A 25,670-nucleotide genomic window follows, 5' to 3' on the forward strand; every position below is an offset into this window, starting at 1 on the left:
CATTCTCTATGCCTCCATAAAGGAGTATTTTAGTCAGAATATACTCATAAAGTATCCTTAGTGCAATGCACCTTCATTCAGAATATAAGGTTACAGAAATCCTGTCAAAATATGGTTAATTCTTTGGAGAAAGATTTGGTTAGAAGAATCCTAACTTAAACCATTCAAAACGTCATAACATTTCTGTACAGAAGACACACTATACCTTGCTGTGTCATCTGTGTCATCTGGAGTCCTTTAAGAGTCTAAGCTCTATGAGAACATATGAAGTTATCCCAGAGCATCTGTATTTGCTAAGTCTTGAATCCTTTAAAGACTTCTATTAATATTCTTAACTGATCATCATTAAGATCAGGCATTGTCTATGTACATGCTATGCATGCTCTTTCTAGTTTTAGACAGCAATGCTGAATGTATAAATACTATGTGTTAGCTTAAAGCTGTTTACAGTCTCTTTGACTGTGCCAATCTGTGTATGTGCTGTACAATGTATCAGCATTGTGCATATCTCACAGAGTACAGAGAGTCTCCTTTCCCTTCAGGAACATCTCTGGTCTCTTGCTCTGAGGAGGTTCAGAAGTCCCTCTGTTAAGTAGAGGATGTTCTGACACAATCTCAGAGGTCTAGCTATTATCCCTGTATTCAGGACATGGTTTCAATGTTTTACATCTCAAGCCTTTTGAGATGGAGACATGTTACTTCAGACAGCTGCAGTCTGCCAGCTATAACACTCTAAAGTGCTAGCTGTTCTGCAGCTCTATTTATGCTGTTTCTAGACCCATTAAGAGTGTTCCTTTATTCCCTCTTCCTTATCCTTCAAAAAGGTACCTTTATTCTCTTTTATCAGATACCAGGAGCTTAGTGGCATCTGCTCCTGTCCTCTGATATCTTATTGTCCAGATATGGACATCCTTCCCTTTCACTCCTCTGTGCTTAAAGTATAAACACTCATTTCTGAGTTACATGATCACGTTACATATTTAATTTCTATACCATCCTCTTCGTTAGGACAATACGCATTAAATGAGACTACTTAGAAATCTGTAGCACAACATTTAACTATATAACTCATGAAACACAATTATAGCTGACATTGTCACTTGCAAAGTGTCATTGTTTACATTAGTTAGCAGGATTGCCTCTAGCAAGATTACAGTAGAGCAAGGAAGCATATTACTCTTATCTTGAGAGAACTATAATGCCTTTAGGCTATATTAAGCACAATTTCAGCTATTAATGCACTCTTAGTACATTAAGATAACTTAAGACCTTGAAAAGGCCTTTGAGATTCTGACATCTGGCAGCTGAGTCAGAAAGGTGAGTTTTGCACACTTTATGGACAAAGTGCTTTACGCTGCCCCTTCAAAGGAAGGTGCTCAGCTCTGCCCCTTCAAGGACAAAGCCAGAGTAACTTTAGTAGTTAGCTTTGATAGAGCTAACCTTGAGAGTAGTCTGTCAGTCTGACACAGAGCTAGCCTGTCAGCATGACACAGACTTTCATTATACATTACACAATCCTCTATAGTGGCTCAGTTTGCATGATGTGTTTAAGCTCTATATGGAATTAATTCTGCACATGTTCACAAAATACCATGATCATGTCAGAGACTGCTACACTTCCTTGTTGAACCACCACCTGCATAGAAGCCAAACAGAGATACAGGCAATGACGACGAATGGCACAGTAGTCCAGACCATTGCATCTATGCTGGTAGGGCTGCAGTAGGGTCTGTGGTTTGCCCCCCTCCCCAGAGAGGGGGCTCCATTTGTCAGTATACCCCCTGAGACTCAAGCCCTAGCCATCCAAATGACCCTTATCCGCTGCTTAGGTTGGAACTCAACTGTACCTACTTCATGTGTTTCTGCTGCTGCAGAGGGCTCTGATCCTGCAAGGCAACAGGTGCCATGGTTGCTTGGCCAGCAGACCCACAAAGCACAGTAGGACAGCTGCCTGTCACTCCCCAAAGTCCAGTTCTGCCTCATTTCCCCACCTGGGAGGCAGTCCTAGCAAGGGAATGTGCTTACAGCCTGGTACGGGTCTGCCAGTATCCCTGCAACATCTCTCTCTCTTTCTCTCTCTCTCTCACACACGGCATCATAGGCAGTGCTCCTAAGAACGCTTTCCTAGGAGTATGCCCCAGTACATGACATGGTGCATTCTACTAGGTGCAGATGACTTGGGTTGCACCCATAACACATGCACTGCTAGCCTTAGTTCTAGCAGCCTGCATTATCAAGGCAGCACCCAGGCTGCATGCAAGGGAGAAGGGGCAGGTGGGTGTAGGCTCCTGGACCAAGCCTGCTGGATTACTGCCCCTGCTCACCTGTCTGCATGGTTATTCCTTTGGTGTGCATCCCCACAGATGGAGTACCTGTAAGGGTTCTGAACTAAGATACATAGTCACACAGCAAGGAGATCCACCCCCTTGGAGTGTAAGTGCTACGTGGCCCCTTGGTGGTGCTAAGTGCCCAGGGTGAAATGCTGTGTTCTCTAAGTGCGCAAGTCAGAGATCTCAGAGACAAAGTCCCATGTTGCCTGTCTTATCATCTGATCTACAGAGTGTTCTGGCTCAGATTTATGTAGTGGTGGGCTGTGATTGGGTGCTGCAAAGGGTGGCTTGTCTAGGGAGAGATGTGATTGGATGTGGCCATAGTAGACATTCTGTGCTACACGAGGGCTTGTGGGCTAGTGTACTAACTGTCTCTGGTTTCTTCTCTGTCCTCAACCATCATTCAGTGTGAGGGCTGAATGTTGCAAAATATGCCACCTAATGGCCACTGCTACTTTTAAGTGCTCACAATACCAGTTCTTGTTACAGGATATTTGTTCATCAGTTTATTAAGATATTTATACCTTGTCTTTTCTCTTGGCTCAAGGTGGCTTACATGCAATAATTAAAACACTGCAGATTAAAACCACATTTTTAAAAAACAACCCAAATAATCCCCTAAAAATGCCTGCTGCTCATACCCCATTAAAAGCCCTGACAAACAAACAGAACTTGCAGTACCTACTGAAGATCTCCAGTGAGAGGACTCCCTTCATCTTTTCATGGAACCTTTTCCATAGAGTGAGAGCTGTGATTGAAAAGGTCAGGCCCTGATGAGTGCCAGGTGGGCCACCCTAAGAGGGGTCACAGCCAGGAAGCAGCAGCCTGCCCTGAATATTGTAGTTGGCTCATGGTAACATATGGGAGGAGATGGCCCTTCAGGGTGTTAGCTATGAAGATAACCTATGAATGGTTGGATGGCTGCTAAATTAGTTTGAGACAGCTGTAAGAATAAGGGCCAAGGCAATGTGAGAGTTGAGTCTACTTTGGATAGCATAACTCACAAGCGGAGACATATAGAAAAATTTGTGAGCCATTAAGATAAAGATTTGCAGTTCATTTACTTATCAATAAATTTCTGTTTCACTGAAGGAATTTTTAACATAGCTAAACAGTAATTATGGGAAAGGCAGATGTTCAGAGCAGTTTATGTTAATTTAGAAGCAGTTTAGTTACCGAATGCCTGGTTGCTTCTATTTCCTGGTGCACTCTGTGCGTGTCTTCAGGTTACCTGAAGGCCTTATTTATTGAATACTGCATTGATATTACTAGTCAGAGACTTCTTCAGTCAAAGGAACCCAGCAAGGATGGCAGGGTTGCTCTCTTTCTTCATAGGAGAAATCTTGTTTGGTTGTCTTTGTAAAAACACTTCAGGATCCGTGACATACATATTAGGATATGAAAATTTCTGTTGAAAGATAGAGCAAAGAAAGTGAGATGGAGGATTCCAAATCCTGTCCAGCTCTCATCAGTGTCCCCTAGCTCCTTCTTGTGGCAGTACAGGTGACACCAAAGTAGAACACCTGTTCCAGTTGCTGCAAAATAGGGAAGGAGGGAGAACTCAGGAGCAGTGATGAGAGGGAAGAAACAGGTGTTTGAGCCAAGAAAGGCTTATTTCGCTAACTAGATTCCAAAAGCATTCTTGCCCTCATAGGCTTTGTGCTGAATCTCTGAAGTTGCATACAGAGAAGAAAAATAAATTGGGGCTAGCAGTGAGATAAAGCCTATGAATAGGGTTGCTAGGTCCCTCTTCCCTATCGGTGGGAGGTTTTGGGGGCATAACCTAAGGAGGGTGGGGTTTGGAGAGGGGAGAGACTTCAATGCCATAGAGTCCAATTGCCAAAATTGCCATTTTCTCCAGGTGAACTGATCTCTATCAGCTGGAGATCAGTTGTAATAGCAGGAGATCTCCAGCTAGTACCTGGAGGTTGTAAGGAAGCAAACACAGGAGCAAAAATATATCACAAAGTGCAAAATATAATATGATACAAGCTACATAACATGAAAAACAGGACCAATGACAGTGCAATTATATATCTGTCCTAATAGCTATAAATAGCCAAGTAAATAACACAGGATTACCATCCCCAAATGAGCTTGCATGTGTTATAAAATTCCAATATTGGTACAAAAGCCTGTAAGAGTACATGTAGTAGTAAATTTTATTTTCAGATGTCCTTCAGCCAGGTACAAGAGAAAAAGCAGGTTCCAAATGTCAAGAAAAGAAGGGGAGCTGTGAAAATGGCATCATTTTTTTTTTATTTATATTCATTAAAGTATGTGTCACTGTTTCATTGTTCCCAAGGCAACTTCTAGTTTACACCCACTGAAAGCATTCCAAATATAAAAATTACAACAATAACTGACAAATTTGGATGAAGGGCCCCACCCATCTCTTGGTCACTGATTTAAAGCTAACTGTTGGGACATGCGTATTATAGCGCCTTGTGATTACTAGAGAAGTTTTTAAAAACCCAGACATTTTAAACTCTGTTTCTCAATAACTTGGCATTTGGTCTCTTTCATTCAGAATCAGCAATGGTCCCAAAGTTCAGCATAACAAAGTGGTGACAATACATGGGTGTAGGACCATTGTACATTCCTATCACTGGAGTTCATTCTCAGGCATTTCCAAAAAAGGAACGTTTAAAGATCATGGGCATCCTACAAAATCCTTGTGAATGGACCTTCAGCTCTAGGGATTACCCTAAACCACTGGTCTTCATCCTTTTCAGACTTGGGACCCGTTGAGCATGCAACTCACTAAATTACAAAGTGTGATATCAGAGTCACATGGCTTCAGAATCACAGAAAAGGAAGAGAAAGGGACAGAGTTTTGACCTCACCAGTGTCAATGCTAGGGCTGTTGGCAGTGGGGATACTGAACATAAGCCACACTCTAGGAAGTGTATCACCCTGACCTGGATGGCCCAGGCTAGCCTGATCTCGTCAGATCTCAGAAGCTAAGCAGGGTCAGTCCTGGTTAGTATTTGGATGGGAGACCACTAAGGAATACCCGGGTTGCTGTGCAGAGGAAGGCACTGGCAAACCACCTCTGTTAGTCTCTTGCCATGAAAACCCCAAAAGGGGTCGCCATAAGTCGGCTGCAACTTGAAGGCACTTTACACACACACACACACACACACACACAGGAAGTGTATCATAGTGAGAAACAAGCCATTTCAGCAGTGACTTCCCCTTGCCTTGTTACTGCTCTTCTCAGCGTATGGTCAAAGAAATCAGCCTTCTTGCTAACTATGATTCACATTAGCACCAGGTTCTTCCAAAACACAGGAAAAACAGTGGCTTTTGCAACCCAGCAGGTGAGGCTCTATGACCCATTTTGGGGTCACAAACCATGGGTTAAAGACCAATGGGTTGGACCATCTTCCAGTCATTGCAGCCATTCAGTTCCACCATCCGCAATTATGCTCATGCATGTAGCTGTTTTGAGGAAAACCTGTTAAGGCTAAGGGTGGGAAAAAATGCTTCAAAATCAGGCAACTTTCAAATGAAAGAAAAGATCAGTGGTTGGAAAATTCTTAAGTCATATACTGTTTGATGGTGGCATTTTGGCCTTGTTCATTAATCAGTGTATCCTGGATCCCTTGAAAAGCAGCATGGAAATGTTCTAAATAATAAATAAATATTATAGTAACATACTGAACCTTGGCTTAAGGTTCACAGACATGAGGCTGTTTATTTATTTTTTAAAACCCTACTGTTTCGTAATTAATGCTTGCTAGGAGGATGTCCTATAAACCATTTGGTATTTGCCTCAAGGCAGCAGTTATTTCAGACCACATATAAATGATTACTGTAACAGCAGGAAAAATTGCTTATCTCTGTGGTGTGCTCAAGCATAATTTAGTTACTGACTAGTCTCTGAGCAAGAAATCTAAATCATGCCAATGACAAATTTAATTTGGCGAATTTTGATCCATGTATGATTAGTGAATGTGTGATCAAGAAGGAGGGGCAAATGGTGCAGTAAATGCTTAGCACTTTTGCCCGGTACTCCAGTTATCCAGGGGAAGAACTTTTATCCAATTACATAGGCGATTCAGTAAGGAACCAAATACCCAGAGAGGTCTGATGGTCTTCTGTACTTGTGGTGAGCATGAGTATTCTATTCTGTACATTTAATCTTTAACAAAAGAAGATATTTTTGTGATTATAATGATGCTAGTGAGCGCTATATGTTTATTTACAGAGGTTTTTGTACCCATGAGCATGCTCTCCCGAGACACTGTCCTTCAGTGTTACTCCTCTGAAGATGCCTGCCACAGCTGCTGGCGAAACGTCAGGAAAGAAAATACCAAGACCATGGTTACACAGCCCGGATAACCTACAAGAACCAATATCATTCTTCTCTCCTCTGCTTTTCCCTTACAACAACCCCATGAAGTAGGTTAGGATGAGATACAGTTATTAGCCCAATATCATGCAGTAAGCTTCCATAGCAGAGAGGAGATTTGAACCTGGACCTCCCAGATCATAGTCTGATAATTTTTTTAATTTCTTTTTTCATTTTTAAAAGGGAGGATACAAAAGGAAAGAAGGGAAAGGATAGGGGACCGCCTGCGGATAAAGTACATTAGTAGAAAATAGTAGTCTGATAATTTAACTGCTACACTATGCTGGTGTCACCAGGTACAAGTGAAGCTTCTATTAGAGCATATATATGTACATTTAGAGAGAACTTGGGTTCCTTTATTAATGGTAGTGTAAAAGACACTTTGCCTCTAGAATGGAGTTTTTCGCTTCATGTTTCTTAGCCTTCAAATTTGGGGTTATATCTGCCTTTTCATAAATTTGGCTCAAATAATGGTGTGTCTGTAAATTGCTCCCCTATTTATTACTAAACAATTTTGCTACTTACACAATGATTTTTATTATGCTACAAGGGAGTAATTGTTTCCCAAGGAAATACAGATTCTCAGACTTGGTGGAAACTGTTTATTGAACATAAACATCAAAGCAAGGCAGAGAAATACCTTTGTTAGCAAGCAGGAGAGCTTTACACTGCCACCCTAATCTGTTCAATTAATTTACATGCAGTTTAATTGGAGGAGGGGAGAAAGAAACACACAGACAAAAGAGATACAGTGTTTGGAAATGAAAATGAAAGACAGTGGTTGTAGTAGTTGGAGTCTCAGGTTAGGATCTAGGAGTCCCAGGTTGAATCCCCACTCTGCCATGGAAGCTTGCGGGGTGACAGTAAATGCCCAGCCCAACCTACCTCACAGGTAGGTGTGATGCAATAACTGAAGAAAGGAGAACAATTTAAGCTGCTTTTGGGTCCCCACTGGGGAGAAAGGTGGAGCATAAATGAAGTGAATAAATAAATGGGATCAGACCAGATAAAGGGAATCAACACTGATCCATGAGCAGAAATCTTCAGGCCTCACCTCCCTGCATTTTTCCCCCATGATGCTTGAAGGTTTCTTTTTAAATATGTCCCTAAAACTAAGGTTAAATGCTCCTGATTCTAAAATGATGTGAAAGAACCAGGCTGAACTACCTGTTGTCTCATCTGTGCTGGGTTTTCCCTCTGGACTGTAACTTGGATGAGACCCTGAGATGAGAATACGAAGTTTACCATCATGTAATCACTTATGATTAAACTAGACAATCAGCTAGGTTTTCACAGTAGTATGTAATATTGTTCCCTTTGTTTATACAGTAGGCAAAAGCAAGTCATTCTCTTTCTGAAAATGTCTAGCCCCTTATAGTAAAGGTGTGGCCCGTAACCAATCTTGTGAGATCACCTACTTTACTTTATTTTGTCTCAAGCTATCCTTGGCCAAGAACACCATCATGTTCAATGCATCTTTTAGCCAGATGAACACAACAAGGACAAATTTATGCCAAAAGTATGCTGGAAGACTTGTACAATGTTTCCCTTCAGACTAGCTACACATATCTGAGGTTGATCTGAAATTTTGTAATTTTTTTACTGGATATAGTCTTCTTGAAGTGGCCATGAGTTGAATTTGATTTTCAGCATTTTCCCAAGTTATCTTGGTAATAAGAAAGCCTGCCTTGAGTCTAGAAAAAGATGGATTAAAATGTCATAAATAAAGAAAATGGGAATTGTTCTAGGCAGCTGCAGAAGTGAATATTTCCACATTTTGTACAGAATGATGTATGGAGTTTCTGAGTTTTTGTTTGATAGAAGGACAGTCTTAATCCAAAATATTGTTGTGTCAAAGGAAAAGAACTGATAGTGTAGTCAAGGTGTTGATTGGCATCAGGTTCTTTGAAAGATATCAGTACTGTAACTAAAATATGGTGGTATTTACAATATCAAAAACAATAGGCGAGAAGCTGAATTTCAAAAGAATGCAGTGGGTTGGAATTTATGCAAGGACTAAAAAAAATAAGAAAGTCTTGTTCTGGGAATTGTGTCAAGGCTGTGTAATAATGGTGATGCGTGCACATATGTAACCCTGATGAGACAAGGAAAATGTGAGAACTGCAGGTTTAGAAAGATAGCCAATTAGAAATATCTTGGGAGTAGCCCTTGAGAGCCTCAAGGAGAAATGCCTGGCAAGTCTGCTACCTTTCTGTACCCACTGGCATCCAACAATGCTAGGATGCAGATGCTGTGGACCAAATGTGGAAGGTAGAAGAACAGGAGGAAGTTCACAGATATATTAGTAGCCCCGTGGCGCAGAGTGTTAAGCTGCAGTACTGCAGTCAAAAGCTCTGCTCATGACCTGAGTTCGATCCCGATGGAAATCGGTTTCAGGTAGCCGGCTCAAAGTTGACTCAGCCTTCCATCCTTCCGAGATCGGTGAAATGAGTACCCAGCTTGCTGGGGGTAAAGGGAAGATGACAGGGGAAGGCACTGGCAAACCACCCCGCAAACAAAGTCTGCCTAGAAAACGTCGGGATGTGACATCACCCCATGGGTCAGGAATGACCCGGCGCTTGCACAGGGGACCTTTACCTTTAAAGGGTTTTGAGGCAGAATGTCAGAGGACTAAGATCAGCATTGATGGCATTGCTCACCTGAGCATCCTCAGCAGGCAGTCGTCCAACAGAAAGAACCCAGATGAAAAAAGGGAGAAACATTTTTTTTTCTTCAGCTGTAACCATGAAATCATGAAAAACAGTGTTATCCAGGAAAGGCTGCCTGGAAAACACTTCCTGGGAATCGTAACCTATGACCAAGCCAAGGACACAAGGTCACTAAGGGCCAAGCATGCAAACTTCAGTGAAGAGAGTATAATGATGAAATAGTGAGGAGTAGCCATGGTCCAGAGTGAACAAAAAGAGGCTAATTCTAAATGATTGAACTAAGGGACTGGGAAATTTATCACTGCCCCCTCTGTCTTCCCATAATGGAAGTCTTGGGATAGAGGTTGTGTAACATCTACAATTAGGAAAGTCCCAGTTTACCTCAAGGAGCAAACAAGAACTGCCAAACAGGGGCATATGCTTTTCCAAAAGCAATTATATCTGCCAGGTAATTGCTCATCTTTTTTCTGACTCACAAAGCAATTGCCTGGGTAATTGCATTGTTGCTCAGAAATAGCATAGGTATGATAAAGGAATATAGGAATAATAATTTAATGGGCCTGTCATAGACGCCAGATGTTGAAGAACATAGTCAACCTGCCTATTTGGGGGAAGAGGTTGTATTTATTGGTGGTCAGATTATAGAAATTCACCTAATTTATCCTAAAGCCTCTGAGCGTATGTACATTAAAATATACATGTACACATATGAATAAAAACAACAGGGGGGTTAACATACAACATTTTGGGGGAAAGATATTTGGTTTAGGGTTGCCAGGCAGTGCCAGTGGGAGGGTTGGAGGGGGCACAGCATCATGGGAGATTTTTTAAATGCAGCCTTGCATACTTACTGGAAGTTCTTACTGTAAGTGACAAAAAGTAGCTCTAGGAATCACCAGAAACTCTATGGTAAAACTGTAGACCTTCTGGAAATTCCTAGAGCTACTCCAGAAGTGACAAGGAGTAGCTCTAGGAACTGCTGAAAAGTCTTTAGTAAAACCTGGGATTGGAGGATCCCCTGCCCCCACTGGGAGCTTGGCAACCCTAATCTGGCTCCTATGTACAAATGAGTAAAAAGAAAAATCATACTTTTATCAAAAATTTAGCATTGGCTCAAAACAAGGAAGTTGTTTAGACTTGGTTCTATACAAAGCATAATCACTGAACAGATTGCTCTTTGAAGATGTACTTTTGAACACTTTTCTGTAGAAATGTTAAAGTGGTGTCTTTTATCCAAGTTCAATACACAGTTATGTACTCAGGTTTATCGCATTGATTTCATTTTAATTGCACATAATTTTCTTTTGGATGCATCCAATATCTGCTCTTAAAATTACAGGCATATGTCTTAGTTTGCATTATTGACCTTGCAAGGGTAAAAGCCCTGATACCTAAAACAAACAAAAAAATTATTTGCATATTTTTGCATAAGTACAGGTGCTCAAAGTATACATAGTTCAGGGGTACACAGAACTCAATATATCATGAGTTTGATTGACTTTGGCTGTTGAGTGCTGTCTTCAACAAAACTCTTCTTTATAGAATGTAGAAAAATGTCCATGTTTTGCTTAATAATTTTTTTAAAATAATATTTACAATGTTTTAAGTATATATGATTTTGGGGGTCGGGATCTAGTGATTCCCATTGGAGGAAAGTCTGGTGCATTGGAGGAAAATTCCTAGATGGAAGGGAGTTGTCGTATCATTGCTCCTGTGTAGCACACCTGCTCACCACAGCAGGTTCTTCTGTAGGTGCCAACCTGCAAAATGGGCAAGATCAGCCACTGCCTTTACATATGTCTTCTCCATTGTGGCCTCCCTTTGTGGAATGGCCTGCTTGAGGAGCTCAGGAATGCTCCCGCTCTCATGGCTTGTGCTTGAGATGTAGTGCAATAATAAAATTCTGCCTAAGTTTTAAATGTGCACGTTCTGATGAAGCGGTGTTTGTGTTCACCATTGCATTTACTGCAGGCTGTTTGTGTTACAAATAGATTTTTATGGTTAATCTCCAGACTGCACTAAAAGTTGACACCTTGTTATTGGCCATGAAGCACAGAATCCCATCCAAACAGCACATGTAGAACCCTTTGGCAAAACTCCTGAAATTCTCTCTTAGGACTATAAGTGAGGAGGGTTAATTAGTCTTCTGACAGGATAAAACCTGCTCATGGGAAAGAGACATCTAGTGATTGTCTTATCAAGCAGTTTATCAAATGCTACAGTGATCAGTTTGCAATTTCAAGTTTTGAAATAAAAAACGTCCAAATTGTGCTGGAAAAACAGCAGTTTTCAGATACTCCTTACCTTAAAGCTGAGATTCTCTACCCTTGAAGTACAAAAACTGGCAGCTGCTCTGGCAGTGTTGGCAACCAGCCACCCAGGAGCCACAAAACTGCTTTCAGTTGATGCTCTTCTGATGTAGACAGAAAAACCAAACTTCCTTCAGAACTCTGTTAAACATCTAACCCAGCTAGTGATATATTCACAAGAAAGTTTCAAAGAAAAGGCAAAAATGGGAGTTCACAACTTTGATTCCAGTTGTTTTTTTTTGCTTCACTCAAGCCAAAGGCCTCAGTGGTAGTGGAGGGAAAGATTTATGCTGGACTCCTGTGAGAAGCCCATGCACAGCTCATGCAGTGTAGCCAGATTGCAATCTCTGTGACAGAACTGAAGTCAATGGCGTGGTGTAATGTTTAAAAGGGTGGTTTGGAGCAGTGGACTCTAATCTGGAGAACTGGGTTTGATTCCCCACTCCTCCACAAGAGTGGTAGACGCTAATCTAGTGAACTGGGTTGGTTTCCCCGCTCCTACACATGAAGCCAGCTGGGTGACCTTGGGCTAGTCACACTCTCTCATTCCCACCTACCTCACAGGGTGTCTGTTGTGGGGAGGGAAGGGGAAGGTGATTGTAAACCAGTTTGATTCCTCCTTAAGTGGTAGGGAAAATCGGCACATAAAAACAAACTTCTTCTTCTTAAAAAACACTCAATAGCATAGGCAGCATAAGTTGATAAGGAGGAGGCAAAATGGCAAATGCACTATTTGCCATGGAGGATATTGAGTTTTATCCTCTTAAAAGTGAGGTACATTCTTTAGATGAAAGCAAGGGTGTGGGAATAACTCTTAATTATTAAAAATGTGCCATCTAACTTCTTACTGACAGGAAAGAGTAGGCCTCATGCAGAGGCCATTAAGTCACTCATTCAGTGGCTGTTACCTCATGATGAAAAATTTGTGTCCTCACCACATGGATCAAGGATTTCTTTTTTACTTCACCTCCAGAAACAGCCTCCACTGGCCATGGCCATAACTAGGGGGGGGTGCCCTCCTGCCCCCCTGTTACAGCCCCGCCACTGGCAACTGCAACAATTCATTTTGAGAAATATGTCACACAGTCAATTTTGGTTTTATTCTAATCACATACAGATAGTGGAGGATAATTATACTCTTTCTGCAGAGGAGCTATAGCTAGCTTTGAGTAGAAATTGACACTTGTGGGGAGGGATTATGAACTGTTTCTGAAAGTGAACATTTGGTAGATCCTATAACACCCTTCCACCAAGTCTTCCTCCAACAAAGAAAAGCAAAGACAGATTTTGTCCATCAGATAAGCTTTTCTCCATCAGAAAAAGTTATTCTCCATTGGAGGAGGTGTTTCTTTGTTGAAGGAAGACTTTGGGGAAGAGCATCATAAGATCCAACTTAGCAGATCCAACCTTAAACCATTACTTAGGTTGACACATTATTTCATAGGGGGGGGGGGCTACATCTTGATTGGACTCTTGATAATATCACAAGAACAAAAGATGGAACGGAAGATGGCGGACGGAGCAGCAGCAAAGCTCTGAGTCTCTCCCACCACTATGCTTTTATCTTTTTAAATTTATTCTAATTTCTTTGGTAAAGCTGCGGGAGCAACTTTTGGCTGTTTTGAACTGCGGAAGTTCAAAGACTAAAGTTTGGAAAGTTTGGAAATTAAAGAACTGAGCTTGCAGCAATAAACTCTGCTAATGGGGAATAAGAAACGGAGACGCTCGGCATTAGAAGAGCAGATGTCCTTCAAAGCAGGTAATCAACTTAAAATAGATAACTTTTTGCAAGCTGGAGAAATAGAGCCGGTTGGAGACCCAGTGTTGTTATCTAACAGATTCCTAGCTTTGGAAACTGAAGGAGAGGAAAGCTCCCTTCCTACGCCTAGTAAAGAATTAGGGAGGAATTCCCCCCCACTTAATGAGCTTCAAAGCCCAGGGAGAGAGACAAATGAATTGGAGCTGCTAGCAAAGCATACTCTCCTCATAAGGGAAACCCTGATGAACTTATATGAGAAGCTTGACCAAATAAACATCAAATTAGATGAACTGAAGAATGTAGTGAATGTAGTGAACCCTTCGGCTGAGAAACAACACGAGAAGCAAAGCAGAGTGTGGGCCGGAAGTTTAAGTCCCAGAAGTCTCATAAACAAAAGCATCAACAAACAACTTAAAATGACCTCTGGTATATCAGCGACTGATAACTTCACAGAAGAAGCACGGAGTAGGTGTAGCGACAGCTCTGCAGTGAAAATCTTTCCTCACCTGAACAACATTAAGAAAAATCGCTTTTTACAGGGGAAAAAGGTGGCCCTGTTCATTGGGGATTCTAGAATTAACTACCACAGATGGGATCATCAGAGAGATGTAGTGAAGTCTCTATCCCAATTATTACAATGGGAAAAGGCAAAGGTGGATTTAGAAAGTTTATTTTGGCTTCCTTCTAAGAATTATCACAAAAGACTGGTTCTAACGTTCTGACAAAGTAGAATTCCCTCCCTACTGCTGAATAAGAAGGACTTTTTAAAGAGATACTCTATTTATCCAACCAGAGTGTTTGAAGACCCGACATGTCATCCATTGTGGAACTACTCTCCTCAATTTAACAAACCAAACTGCACAGCAAATGATGCCGGTGATCCCCACAGGAAAACAACACAGCTGAGAGAAAAAGCAAGTGTAAAAGCAAAAGGGAATTTTAAACATGGAAACGAATTATCCCCAGAATCTTGTAAGAGGTCAAGGGTGGCAAGAGCTGTATCAGTGGAATTAAAAGAGAGAAAGAGTATTTTGGTCTCCCCACCAATACTCACTCCACAAAGAAGGGACTCTTTGGGTGTGAGAAGAGACCAAATTGATTTAGTAAAGGACTCCCAGGAATGTCTCAGATCCCCCTCCACCTCCATGCCCTCACTTGAATCCTCATTCAGGTCACAACCAGCATTACCATCACCTTTACCTGAATCTTTGACTATGTCCACTGAAGGAAGCTATGAGAATTCAGACAGAGCCCGGGATGGTGGCATCGCTTCAAGGATTGACGATTTACAGGAGAAAAGTATGTCAGGCATTATGGAGTCAACCTTAGCCCAGATGGTTGCAAGAATTGATAGTGACCTTGATTCCATCATTTTATTTGATATTTACTCTAAAAAAGACCTACTTGAGAATCCAGTTCAGAAATCATGGGCGCAAGAACTCCAAGAGGAAAGTTACGTAACAACTATAGGCCCAAGTCCTGTCAAGGTTCCCTCTAGCGATGAAGCTGGCTGGCAAGTGGAGACTCCCTCCCTCCTGAAGGAGATGCCCTCAGTAATTCCCAATACCATCTCTGAGATTTCTGAGTCGGGAGAGACTGCGGCACCAACTATTTCACCAAGAGGATTTGTGAAGGAGAGAAAAGAGGAGACCTTCAGATGTTCTCAGGCTTCCAATCCAGCAATGTGACTAAAACAGTTTTCTTCCGGAGAGGGTCTGCCAGATGGAATTTTAAATGTACTCTCCTGGAATGTAGCTGGTTGGTTTCGATGCCTCTCTGACATTTCAGACATCCCTTTCTATCGTAAAAAATATGATATTATCGCATTGCAGGAGACATGGACGGACACTCCACTCTTTCTGAATGGATACCATATATTTAACTTAGCTGCCTCCCGGGGGAAAGGGCCAGGGAGATTGAAGGGAGGGTTGGGTATTATGATCTCTACTGCCATGGATGTTAAATGCCAAGAATTGAGTCCGCTTAAAAAGTTAGCTATGGCTGTACTTATAGAATGGAAAACCTGCGAGATATTGGTTATAAATGTCTATCTCCCTCCGGAGAAGTGTAAAGCAAAAGTAGAGGGCAATTGGCAAGAATTAGAAAGGTATATACTATTCCTGTCCTTAGAACATCCGGAGGCTAGAGTCTTATTAATGGGCGATTTTAATGCCCGGTTGGGGCCAGACGATGCCAGTTTAGAAAAGAAATTTAAAATTCAAATACATGACCCTGAAGTCGAATTATGTTTCTATCCTAAATCAAGAATTTTTAAAGATCAAACATCCAATATAGCGGGTCTCTGTCTGGCCAAACTTGCCCTGAAATTTAGTCTTCATATTCTAAATGGTTCCTGGCCCGATGACCATCCAGGAGAATTTACTTTTGTGGCAGGTTCAAAAGCCAGCACCATCGATTATATTCTTGTCTGTACCCGTCTACTAGGGGGGGTAAAAGAATTTAAAATCCTTCCTTACTTAGAGGGAGATCATCTTCCCCTTTTCTTGCATTTATGTATCCCAGCAAAACATATACATCTTAAGCCAGGGAACCCAGTAAATTTAACTCCTGGCAATCATACCGAGTGCAGGGCCAAATGGTCAACCCAACTTTTTGAGAGGCTTAAAGAATTTTTAGAGAGGCAGGACCACCAATCAATCTGTGAAGCTTTTGTCAACCCCTCACTAGAGCACCCTCCAATGCCTTTATATGAAAATTTGGTTTACAATTTAAGGTCTATCTTATTTTGTCAACCTAAAAATAGTGACAAAAAACCAATAATATCCAAACCGTGGTTTGATAAGGAGTGCCTAGGAGCTAAGAAAGCATTGGAGGCGATATATAGGGTTTTCCTGGAAGCTCCGGAGCCCTTAAAAGAAGATGCATTAAATTCTGTGAGGCTGTATAAGAAGAAATACAAGCTCTTAGTTACTCAAAAAAAGAAGGGCTTCGTCAGAGAGCAATGGTCAATATTGATTAAGGCAGCTAAAGATAAGAACTCCACACTTTTCTGGCACATGACCTCGAACCGTTCTAGGTCAGATTATACCCCACTAGATTCTGTTATCTCTCCTAGAACATGGATATCTTATTTTCATAGTTTGTTTAATGACTCTCCCCATGAGACCTTCACTATGGAATTGCCAACAGGGACTCCAGAGTGGCCCCCTGTCACACAGGCTGAAGTTAGAGCTCATATAAGACGACTTAAAAATGGGAAGGCCCCTGGTGAAGATGGAATCCCACCTGAGCTTCTTAAAAAACATGAAGACTGGTGGGCTCCGCTTTTGGCGTCTATGTTTACTTACATAGATTCTACAGGTCATATTCCAAAGGGCTGGGACAATGCGGTGGTGATTCCTTTTTATAAGAAAGGGAATAGGAAGGATCCCAGCAATTATAGACCGATTAGTTTATTAAACATCATTGGGAAGGTCTATGCCAGTCACCTCCTGGAAAAGTTTACAGCGTGGCTTACCCAGGAAATGATAATAACACAGGCCCAGGCAGGGTTTAGAGAAGGGAGAGGTATGATGGAGCATTGTATAATACTACAACATCTTATAGAGAAATACAGCTCTAAAAAAGCAACATCCCTTTATGCCACCTTCGTGGATTTTAAAGCAGCCTTTGACTCAGTTTCCAGGACCCGCCTCTGGACCAAATTAGGAGAATCCTCCATAGACAGGAGACTTCTGTTCCTTATTCAGGCCTTGCACAGGCAGACATTTATTAAAATAAGATGTAATAGGAGCGGGTGTCTAACAGATCCTATTCCTTCAGTTAAAGGTGTTAGACAAGGCTGTTTGCTTGCCCCGTCGCTGTTCTCATTTTATATAAACAACATAGTAGACTTTTTAAGTTCCGAGGATTTGCATCCCCCTAAAATAGCACAGCATAGTATCCCTCTACTTCTCTATGCAGATGACATTGTGATCCTCTCTAGAACCCAGGTTGGCATGAGAAGAGCGTTGAGGAGACTAGCCAATTTTTGTAAATCTGAAGCTCTTCATATAAATTATAAGAAAACCAAAGTGCTCGCCTTTGGGAGCCACAGAAGAAAGTACAATTGGTCGATAGATGGAAATAGCTTAGAGCAGGTCATGTCGTTTAAATATCTAGGTGTAACATTCCAGGCAAATGGCCTCCGAGCAGAACATCATAGACAGGTGGCGTTAACCGCTGAGAGATCCGCCTATAATATATTAAAATTTTTCAGGACGAAAGGAGCTTTTTGCATTCCGGCAGCTTTAAAACTCTTTCAGGCTAAGTCAATTAGCCAAATGCTATATGGCACAATCTTAGGCTCAGCTAAATCCAGTTATACTCCTCTGGAGAAGGTACAATCCAAATTCCTTCGGGCGATCCTACAAGTCCCCCGCCTTGTTTCGAATTCCTGGGTCCGCTTGGAAACAGGCATGTTAAAAATCGAGGCAAAAATTACTCTAGCCTCAATCTCCCTTTGGTTAAAAGCCCATGAGGCATCAGAGGGATTCTTACCACTGCTTAGTTTGGACAATTATAGATCTAGATGGTGGATGCAGTCTGAAAAAAAAATGGAGAGTCTAGGGTTTGCACCACAATTCCTCCTAGAGCAAAAAAAAGATCAAGCAAAGCTCCTGATTAGACAAAGGATCTTTGATATTGAGAGACAAACAGAGCTTATGAGTTCCCCAGCGTACCTGGCCCCTATTAAAACACGCTTTTGTTTAGCGCCAGCCAAATATTTATCTGCTATTGTGCTAAATAACCAAAGGAGAGCATTTACTCTGGCTAGAGGGTCGGCTTTGCCCTCAGCAATTCTGGAGGGGAAGTACAAGAAATTACCAAGTTCCAAGTGGGCATGTCCTTGTGGATCCGGCGAAATGGAAAGCACTAGTCATGTTCTATTTAGATGTACCTTTTATGAGGGAATTCGTAAGAATCTAATTTCACCTCTTATTCACATGATGGAGTCCAGTTCAGAGGAAGAGAAAATTAAATTCCTCTTATGGGAGGGAGACTCTCAGCGATCTTTGCAAGTAGCCAAGTATTGCTCTGTAGCTATTAAAATTCGGTCGGAGAAGGGTATTAGTGATTTTAATTGATTTTAATTGATTTTAATCGCTTTTAATCGCTTTTAATCGCTTTATGCCTTGTGAATATCGTGATTATTAACTGTTATAACTTTATCTGTATTTGGTATAGAGAGGTTTTAATTTAATTTAATTATTTAAATTCGTAATCGATTTTAATTGATAAAGTTTGTAATTTATCTGGCTATTGCCGCAATAATAAAATCAACCCACAAGAACAAAAAGCCTGTCCATAGTTTAGACATCTTTAACGTTACCTTAATCATAAAATGAAATACAAAGGCTAACCAAGTGTCAAAAGTGCTCACATCCACTGCTATATCCCAGGAAACACAGACTTTGTCATGAGTGCCCCAGAAGACAGATCCGTGGGCTTGAGTGGGTGGTGAAACTGCTCTGGCTTGACACAGAGTGATAATTTTACTTCACAATGAAGTTCCCAAGTATTTTTGCTTGATAAAAAGAAGTTCTTCCTTCTTAATATCTGTTTGACAAATTGTGGTGGCATGAAATACAACAACTAAACAGGGATTATTCCCCATACTATGAGAGGACCAGTTTTAGTTGAAAGCAGCATGCTCTGTAGATGAAAGAAAATATAGTCTAAGCCATGAAGAATTTTTAATATATGTAATATAACCACTTAAGAACATAAGATGTGCCCTGCAGGATCAGACCAGTTGTTCCTTTAGTTTAGCTTCCTGTTTCACGTTGTCCAGGAGGGCCAACAATCCAAACATAGGCATCAAGGCCTCCCCCTGATGTTGCCTCCTAGCAGTGGTATTCAGATGTTTACTGTCTTTGGATGGGGATGTTCCCTTTAGCCATCTTGGATAGTAGCCGCTGGTGAACCTATCCTCTTAGAATCTGTCTGATCCCCTTCTAAAGCCATCTATGCTTGCAGCCATTACTACTAGGGTTGCCATGCCAACCTTCAGGTGGAGCCTGGAGTTCTCCCAGAATTAAGACCTTTAGACAACAAAGATCAGTTCTACTGAGGAAAATGGCAGCTTTGGAGAGTGGACTGTATGGCATTATATCCCTGCAGAGCTCCTTCCTGTCCCCAAACTCTGCCTTCCCCAGGGTCTACCCCCACGGGGAATGAATCCCTAACCTTGTATAAAGAAGTACCTCCTTTTGTCTGTCCTAAAAAAAATTACACTGAAATAAATATGGTATATGCTCTGAGAGAGTGTAGTTTGAAAGAATGTGGATATGATGTTAACAAATTTTACCCCATTTAATGTCGGTAATGTTTGAAAGCGATGTTAAAGCCCAGATTCATTAGATGGTAATTAATTGCATTTAATCCTTTTCAGTACACATCTGCTTTGACCTATGATGCTGTTAAGGTGATGACTGAAGCTTTCCGTAATTTGCGTGAGCAGAGGATTGAAATTTCTCGAAGAGGAAATGCAGGAGACTGTCTTGCCAATCCAGCAGTGCCCTGGTCTCATGGTGTAGAAATAGAAAGGGCATTAAAGCAGGTAGTCTTTCTAGAATCAATGTTGTAGGACTGGTGAGTGTATTCAGTGACCTGTAAATGTCTTTTTTTTAAAAAATTAATTAACTAGTGTCCTGTAAATGTCTTGAAATGGACATTGTTGATAGAGCTTTGGAAGACCAATCCATATATGTTTCTCACACCTCCAGGAAGACTTCTCAACAAGGCCTCTTTTTTATAGGAAATTCCTCAGTACAAGTTATTTAATTTAAAAAATTCACTGATGTAAATGCAGAATGTAAATTGTAGCTTCTGGATTAATCCATTTAATGTGACTGCTCCTTTCATTCTCCTGTAGGTTCAAGTGGAAGGACTATCAGGAAACATAAAGTTTGACCAGAATGGAAAGAGAATTAACTATACAATAAACATCATGGAGCTCAAAAGTACAGGCCCTCGGAAGGTAATTGTAATTCTGAGTGCCTTTAGCTGTTCCAGGCTAAGTGATGCAGAACAGTAGATCTCTTAGAACACAATGCAAAAACTGTAATGTAATTAAATATACTCACTTGTGTGCATATTTCAGTGGTCTTATGATAAAGCAGTGTTTTTTAACAAACATTGGCCATAATTGGAGGTATCACCTAACGATACTTTCATATGTGTAATTTATGTTGCTGCTCTTAGTTTACTCACAGATAAAACCAACTCAGTATATGACAGTATCTAACTTTTAAAATGAGAATTGTCATTAATGAATACTCTGAAAGTAATATCTGTTCTGTGTTGCAGATTTTTACTAATAAAGGACACAGTGCAAGCAGAATTAAGTACGTAAAGTCTCATTCATTTCAACTGGAGAATTAAGCACTGTCTTCTGATGAAATGTGTGGGACTTTTAAGGTGCTTAACTTTGGCTGGACCGTGATCATCATGTAGTTCAGGAGTTATGCAACATAAAACATTGACTGGAACACTACCGGAAATGGATATTGACATTTTGAAAAGTCTTTACGCTTTTACCTGTAAATATTTATATGTCTATCTATTCCTGTTTTAATTGACAGGTGGAAATTTTACTGCATCACTGTTTCCTGAGTACATCTTTGCGCTCTTTATTGGATATTGAATATATTTTCTCAAATGTTTATGAAAAGAAATGGTAATCAACTGAAATAAAACTTACAAACTTTTTTCAGATCGGATACTGGAGTGAAGCAGACAGAATGGTTGTGAATCCCATTGATGGTTCTGCCGGCAATGAATCCTCAGGATTAGAAAATAAGACTATTGTTGTCACCACAATATTGGTAATTAAGCACATTTTTTGTGAAAAGGATACTCTAAGTTGTAGTCTTATCATTCATTCTCGCTCTCTTTGTTGGAATAGGTAACTATTGAATTGCTTTATCACTGTGTCTCTGTTAAAGGCTGGGAAATGTTCTTCTTTAGAGAACACAACTAAGGCCATTTGGTGCAATTTGGCTGGCTTTTTGAAGAATATAAAGATGTTTATATCCTTGTATTCTTTGGTAGATAAACTTTAGAAGTACGTTAAAAGGAAGATCAAAGTTTTAACGAAACCCCTTTCAAGGAAATACTTTTTCTTTAATCGGAGGACTGTGCTTGGATTTGTATTTAAGTTGACAGTCTGTTTATTAGCCAGTGGAGGTTGCCAAGTCAGGAATGAATGTGTAGCTTTTCATCTCTAGCCAATTTAAATTCTTCAGTGAAAAAAAGAATGTGAAACTTTCCCTGTCACTCTACAATAGGAACATTCTATGCAGTCATATAGTAGGAATGTCATGTTGTTTATTCAGTAAACTAATCATTGTACCAAGTTAATCATCCAGAGCATAACTTTTCTGGATTAAATATTAAAGAAACAACAATTAATCAACTTTGTTTTGTTTTTGTTTTTTTTATGATGGTAAGATGTTATTTTATTTTAGCTTTGTAGCTCTATATTAATTATATTTTACATGTTCAGTTTTGGGTTTGATGGGAAGTGATTCTGGTAGAACTACTGTGAAATATGCTACAAAATAGGCAGGGATAAACTTGTGTAGGAATCCTTGAGAAACAAAATGTTTTAAAGCTCTTCCTTTGCTTGTCATCATACCGTTTTTGTAAATGCTCGTGAGACTTTGAAAATGGCTACCTGTAAGGCTTATTGCAGCTGTGAAGCAATGTTATGTGTGATTAGTGACAAATAAATAATCATGAACATTTATGGAAAAAATGGCAGATTTTTCCTTGTTTTATTCCTTATGCTTCCAAACATGTACCCATTGAATAGGTAACTAACACAAGTGTCCTTGTTAATTAGCTAAAGCCCGATTTCTCTGCACAGGAATCCCCGTATGTCATGATGAAGAAAAATTATGACACACTTGATGGGAATGAGCGCTATGAGGGCTACTGTGTGGACTTAGCTGCAGAAATTGCCAAACACTGTGGGTTCAAGTACAAGCTCACAATTGTTGGGGATGGCAAGTATGGGGCCAGGGATGCAGAAACAAAAATCTGGAATGGAATGGTTGGAGAACTTGTTTATGGGGTAAGAGCCCTTTTTAACCATTGCAAGTAGCTATGACTGATGGGGATTGGCACAACGCATGTTGGCATGACAACTGCAGTTCGCTTTAGCTGACTTGAATATGCAAATGAAAAGAGGCCATAATGTCTGCATTTCATCTCCCTCCCCTACCAATAAAAGCTTTTCTGCATTGCTATAACATTCAAGTGTTTTATATATTCATGCTATTTGTGTTATATATATATTCAAGTGTGGCCTTTTAAAGATAGTTCTGAATGTGGTTATAAAGGGATAGCCTCTACATGCTGAGAGTGAAGCCATATGGTTGGTGCGTCAATCAGAATAGTTGCAGGTTGCACACCATTTTACTCCTTGAGATTAAGTTATTATTATCTCTGTCCATGCAACTGTATTCTTCTTTTGTGTTGCACAAGAGCAATGAAGCCATTTCCATTCTAACTCTTGAATAAGTTATTATTTTGCTTTTTTTCCCTACAGAAAGCCGATATTGCAATTGCTCCATTAACTATAACACTGGTGAGAGAAGAAGTGATTGACTTCTCAAAGCCCTTTATGAGCCTCGGGATATCTATAATGATTAAGAAGCCTCAGAAGTCCAAGCCAGGAGTGTTTTCCTTTCTTGATCCCTTAGCATATGAGATCTGGATGTGCATTGTTTTTGCCTACATTGGGGTCAGTGTAGTTTTATTCCTGGTCAGCAGATTTAGCCCATACGAGTGGCACACTGAGGAATTTGAAGATGGAAGAGAAACGCAAAGTAACGAATCAACTAATGAATTTGGGATATTTAATAGTCTCTGGTTTTCCTTGGGTGCCTTTATGCAGCAAGGATGCGATATTTCGCCAAGGTTGGTTACACGTCCATTTCAGCTTTGTGCATTTTTGGTCTCACCAAGGAAGTTCATGGTGCATATATATTCACTCGCAAGAAATACCAGCTGTTGACATGTTTTTCAAAATCATCTGCAGCCCTTGAAATGGCAACAACTGCTCTCGATTCAGACCACTGGCTTGTTCGATTGGTTTTCTCCTAGCATCGGTCATACCTTACTCCAGTGGGCTTATATACACCATGCACAGGCCATAAAATGCATAAGGTTCCTCTCATTCCATGCCTTCTTGGAGGGGTACCGTGTTTTTGCTGCATATTCTCATTTTCAGCCAATGGTGCATTGAGTTCACAGAGGCTGTAATGGGAAAAAGGGTAACACACTTTCGATGAGCTATGAAATAGCACTTCCCCTCCACGAGCCACTTTACATAGCATCCTACCTACCTACACTTGCGTCCTCTTTAACAACTTATCTAAATGTAAAGGTCTTCTGATAACTCCTTGGCCATGTGAACCTGTAACAACATATGTGGCAAGAATGGATTTTGAGAGAATCCTGGAGAAAAAGGCCAGACTTAAAGGGAAGCTACAGTCCATTTAAGAATATAGCCAATGATTGTGGTGGTTTTAAACAGGGGTATACAAATCTAGTATATTTTATTATACCATGTTTGTTTTATGTTTCTTTCTGCAGTGTTATCAGCTATACCATTGCCTTTCTAGAACCAGTAGCTGTGGCCTAAATTCAACAGCTTCAGTGGGCACATCATCTTGAAATGGGAACTGGGTCAAAAGTTGAAGTTCATGCAAGCAAAAGGAAATAAGAAAGAGTGGATCATAGATGGAAAGACGTCATTGGAAAATTATAACTTAGGCTCCATTTTCAGTTTAAACCTTAGAGTGGAACAGCTTATTTACTTACAATAGTTATAGGACATCAACCACAATGGAGGTGATGGAGTTATAGGTCACCAATGAAAAACATGTTGTTGTTTTTTAATAGAGGCATTTGTGCAGATAATGAAGAGCCATTTGCAAGGCAAATGGGTCGAGCTATGTTTACTGGGCCATTCCAGAACTCACTTGTGCTTCACCTTGAAAATAAAATGGCCCACATTGTGAGGCTGTTGATTAGCTCTATGGTACAGTCAGGTTTAAAATGCTGTGTATAGTTCTGGTCTGGTCACTGTACAACAAACCAAACAACAAACCAAAATGCTGTAGAAAGTGCAGAAGAGGTCAACAAATGCCATTTATGCAGGGCTGTTTCCCTGCGGTCATCCCCGCTGTCTGATCTGGTGCTCCGTTTTGATGATGCATGCCTTTTCCGACTGTCAGAGGTTACATCACTCTCCCTACATGTTTCTGCACGTTTTGCCTGCGTTTTCCAGATTCTCACTGAAACAGCATCCGGAAAACATGGGCAAAACATGCAGAAACGCATGAGGAGATCAAAGTGACCTTTGACGGTTGGGAATTGCATGCATAATCAAAACGAACCACCAGAACAGTCAGTGGGGGTGACTACGGGGAAACAGCCCTGCATAAATGGCCAAAGATGATTAAGGGATTGTAGCACCTTTTTAGAAAGGAAAGGCAAAAGAGCCTGGACCTTTTTAGTTGGGGTGGGGGGAGACAGCTAAGGTAAAAGTTTATAAAATTATGATAGATATTTATAAAATCATGGATGAGATGGAGAAAATGGATACAACTTGATAGGGAGTATATCTTCATCAATTCATTGGGGAGGAGCTGTGGCTCAGTGGTAGAACATCTGCTTGGCATGCAGAAGGTCACAGGTTCAATCCCTGGCATCTCCAGTTAAAGGGACTAGGCAAGTAGGTGATGTGAAAAACCTCTGCCTGAGACCCTGGAGAGCCGCTGCCTGTCTGAGTAGACAATATTGACTTTGATGGACCAAGGGTCTGATTCAGTATAAGGCAGCTTCATGTGTTCATTACATTGTGAAATTTATTGGCAGTGGAGGCACTGGTGGCCAGAAGCACAGGTGGCTTTAAAACATTACTGATTTCATGGAGGATAGGCTTCATGAATAGCTACTTACCCATGGTGAATAAACAGAAACTTTACATCCACAGGCAGTAAACCTCTGGATACTAGTGCTATTAGACAACAGCAGGGTGACGCTTGGCCTCCATGCCCTGCTTTATAGACCAGAGGAATCTGGTTGGCCACAGAGACAGGATGCTGGACTAGACAATCCACTGATCTGATCCAGCTGGGCTGGATTCTACCTTAAATAGTAAATTAGAAAATTTAGACATAGAGGAATTTGTTTCATCAAAGTACACAAAGAACAGTAATTTATTATTTA

At 40.7% G+C, this 25,670-nt stretch overlaps 1 protein-coding gene across 6 annotated transcripts in view; it reads left to right on the forward strand.

Annotated features, from left to right (window-relative positions):
• GRIA2 (glutamate ionotropic receptor AMPA type subunit 2) overlaps nucleotides 1–25,670 on the forward strand; it is a 102,801-nt gene that overhangs the window by 70,484 nt on the left and 6,647 nt on the right. For all 6 annotated transcript variants that reach the window (XR_008933511.1, XM_056855699.1, XM_056855695.1 and 3 more), the window contains exons 7-11: nucleotides 19,819–19,986; nucleotides 20,302–20,406; nucleotides 21,143–21,253; nucleotides 22,297–22,503; nucleotides 22,981–23,351. Coding sequence is in view for 5 of the 6 variants with exons in the window: in XM_056855699.1 (XP_056711677.1) it covers nucleotides 19,819–19,986; nucleotides 20,302–20,406; nucleotides 21,143–21,253; nucleotides 22,297–22,503; nucleotides 22,981–23,351 (962 nt within the window). In the remaining variant the exon portion in view is untranslated. The remainder of the gene's footprint in view (nucleotides 1–19,818; nucleotides 19,987–20,301; nucleotides 20,407–21,142; nucleotides 21,254–22,296; nucleotides 22,504–22,980; nucleotides 23,352–25,670) is intronic.

The sequence above is a fragment of the Euleptes europaea genome, chromosome 9 (genome assembly GCF_029931775.1).
Source record: "Euleptes europaea isolate rEulEur1 chromosome 9, rEulEur1.hap1, whole genome shotgun sequence".
Lineage (NCBI taxonomy): Eukaryota > Metazoa > Chordata > Lepidosauria > Squamata > Sphaerodactylidae > Euleptes > Euleptes europaea.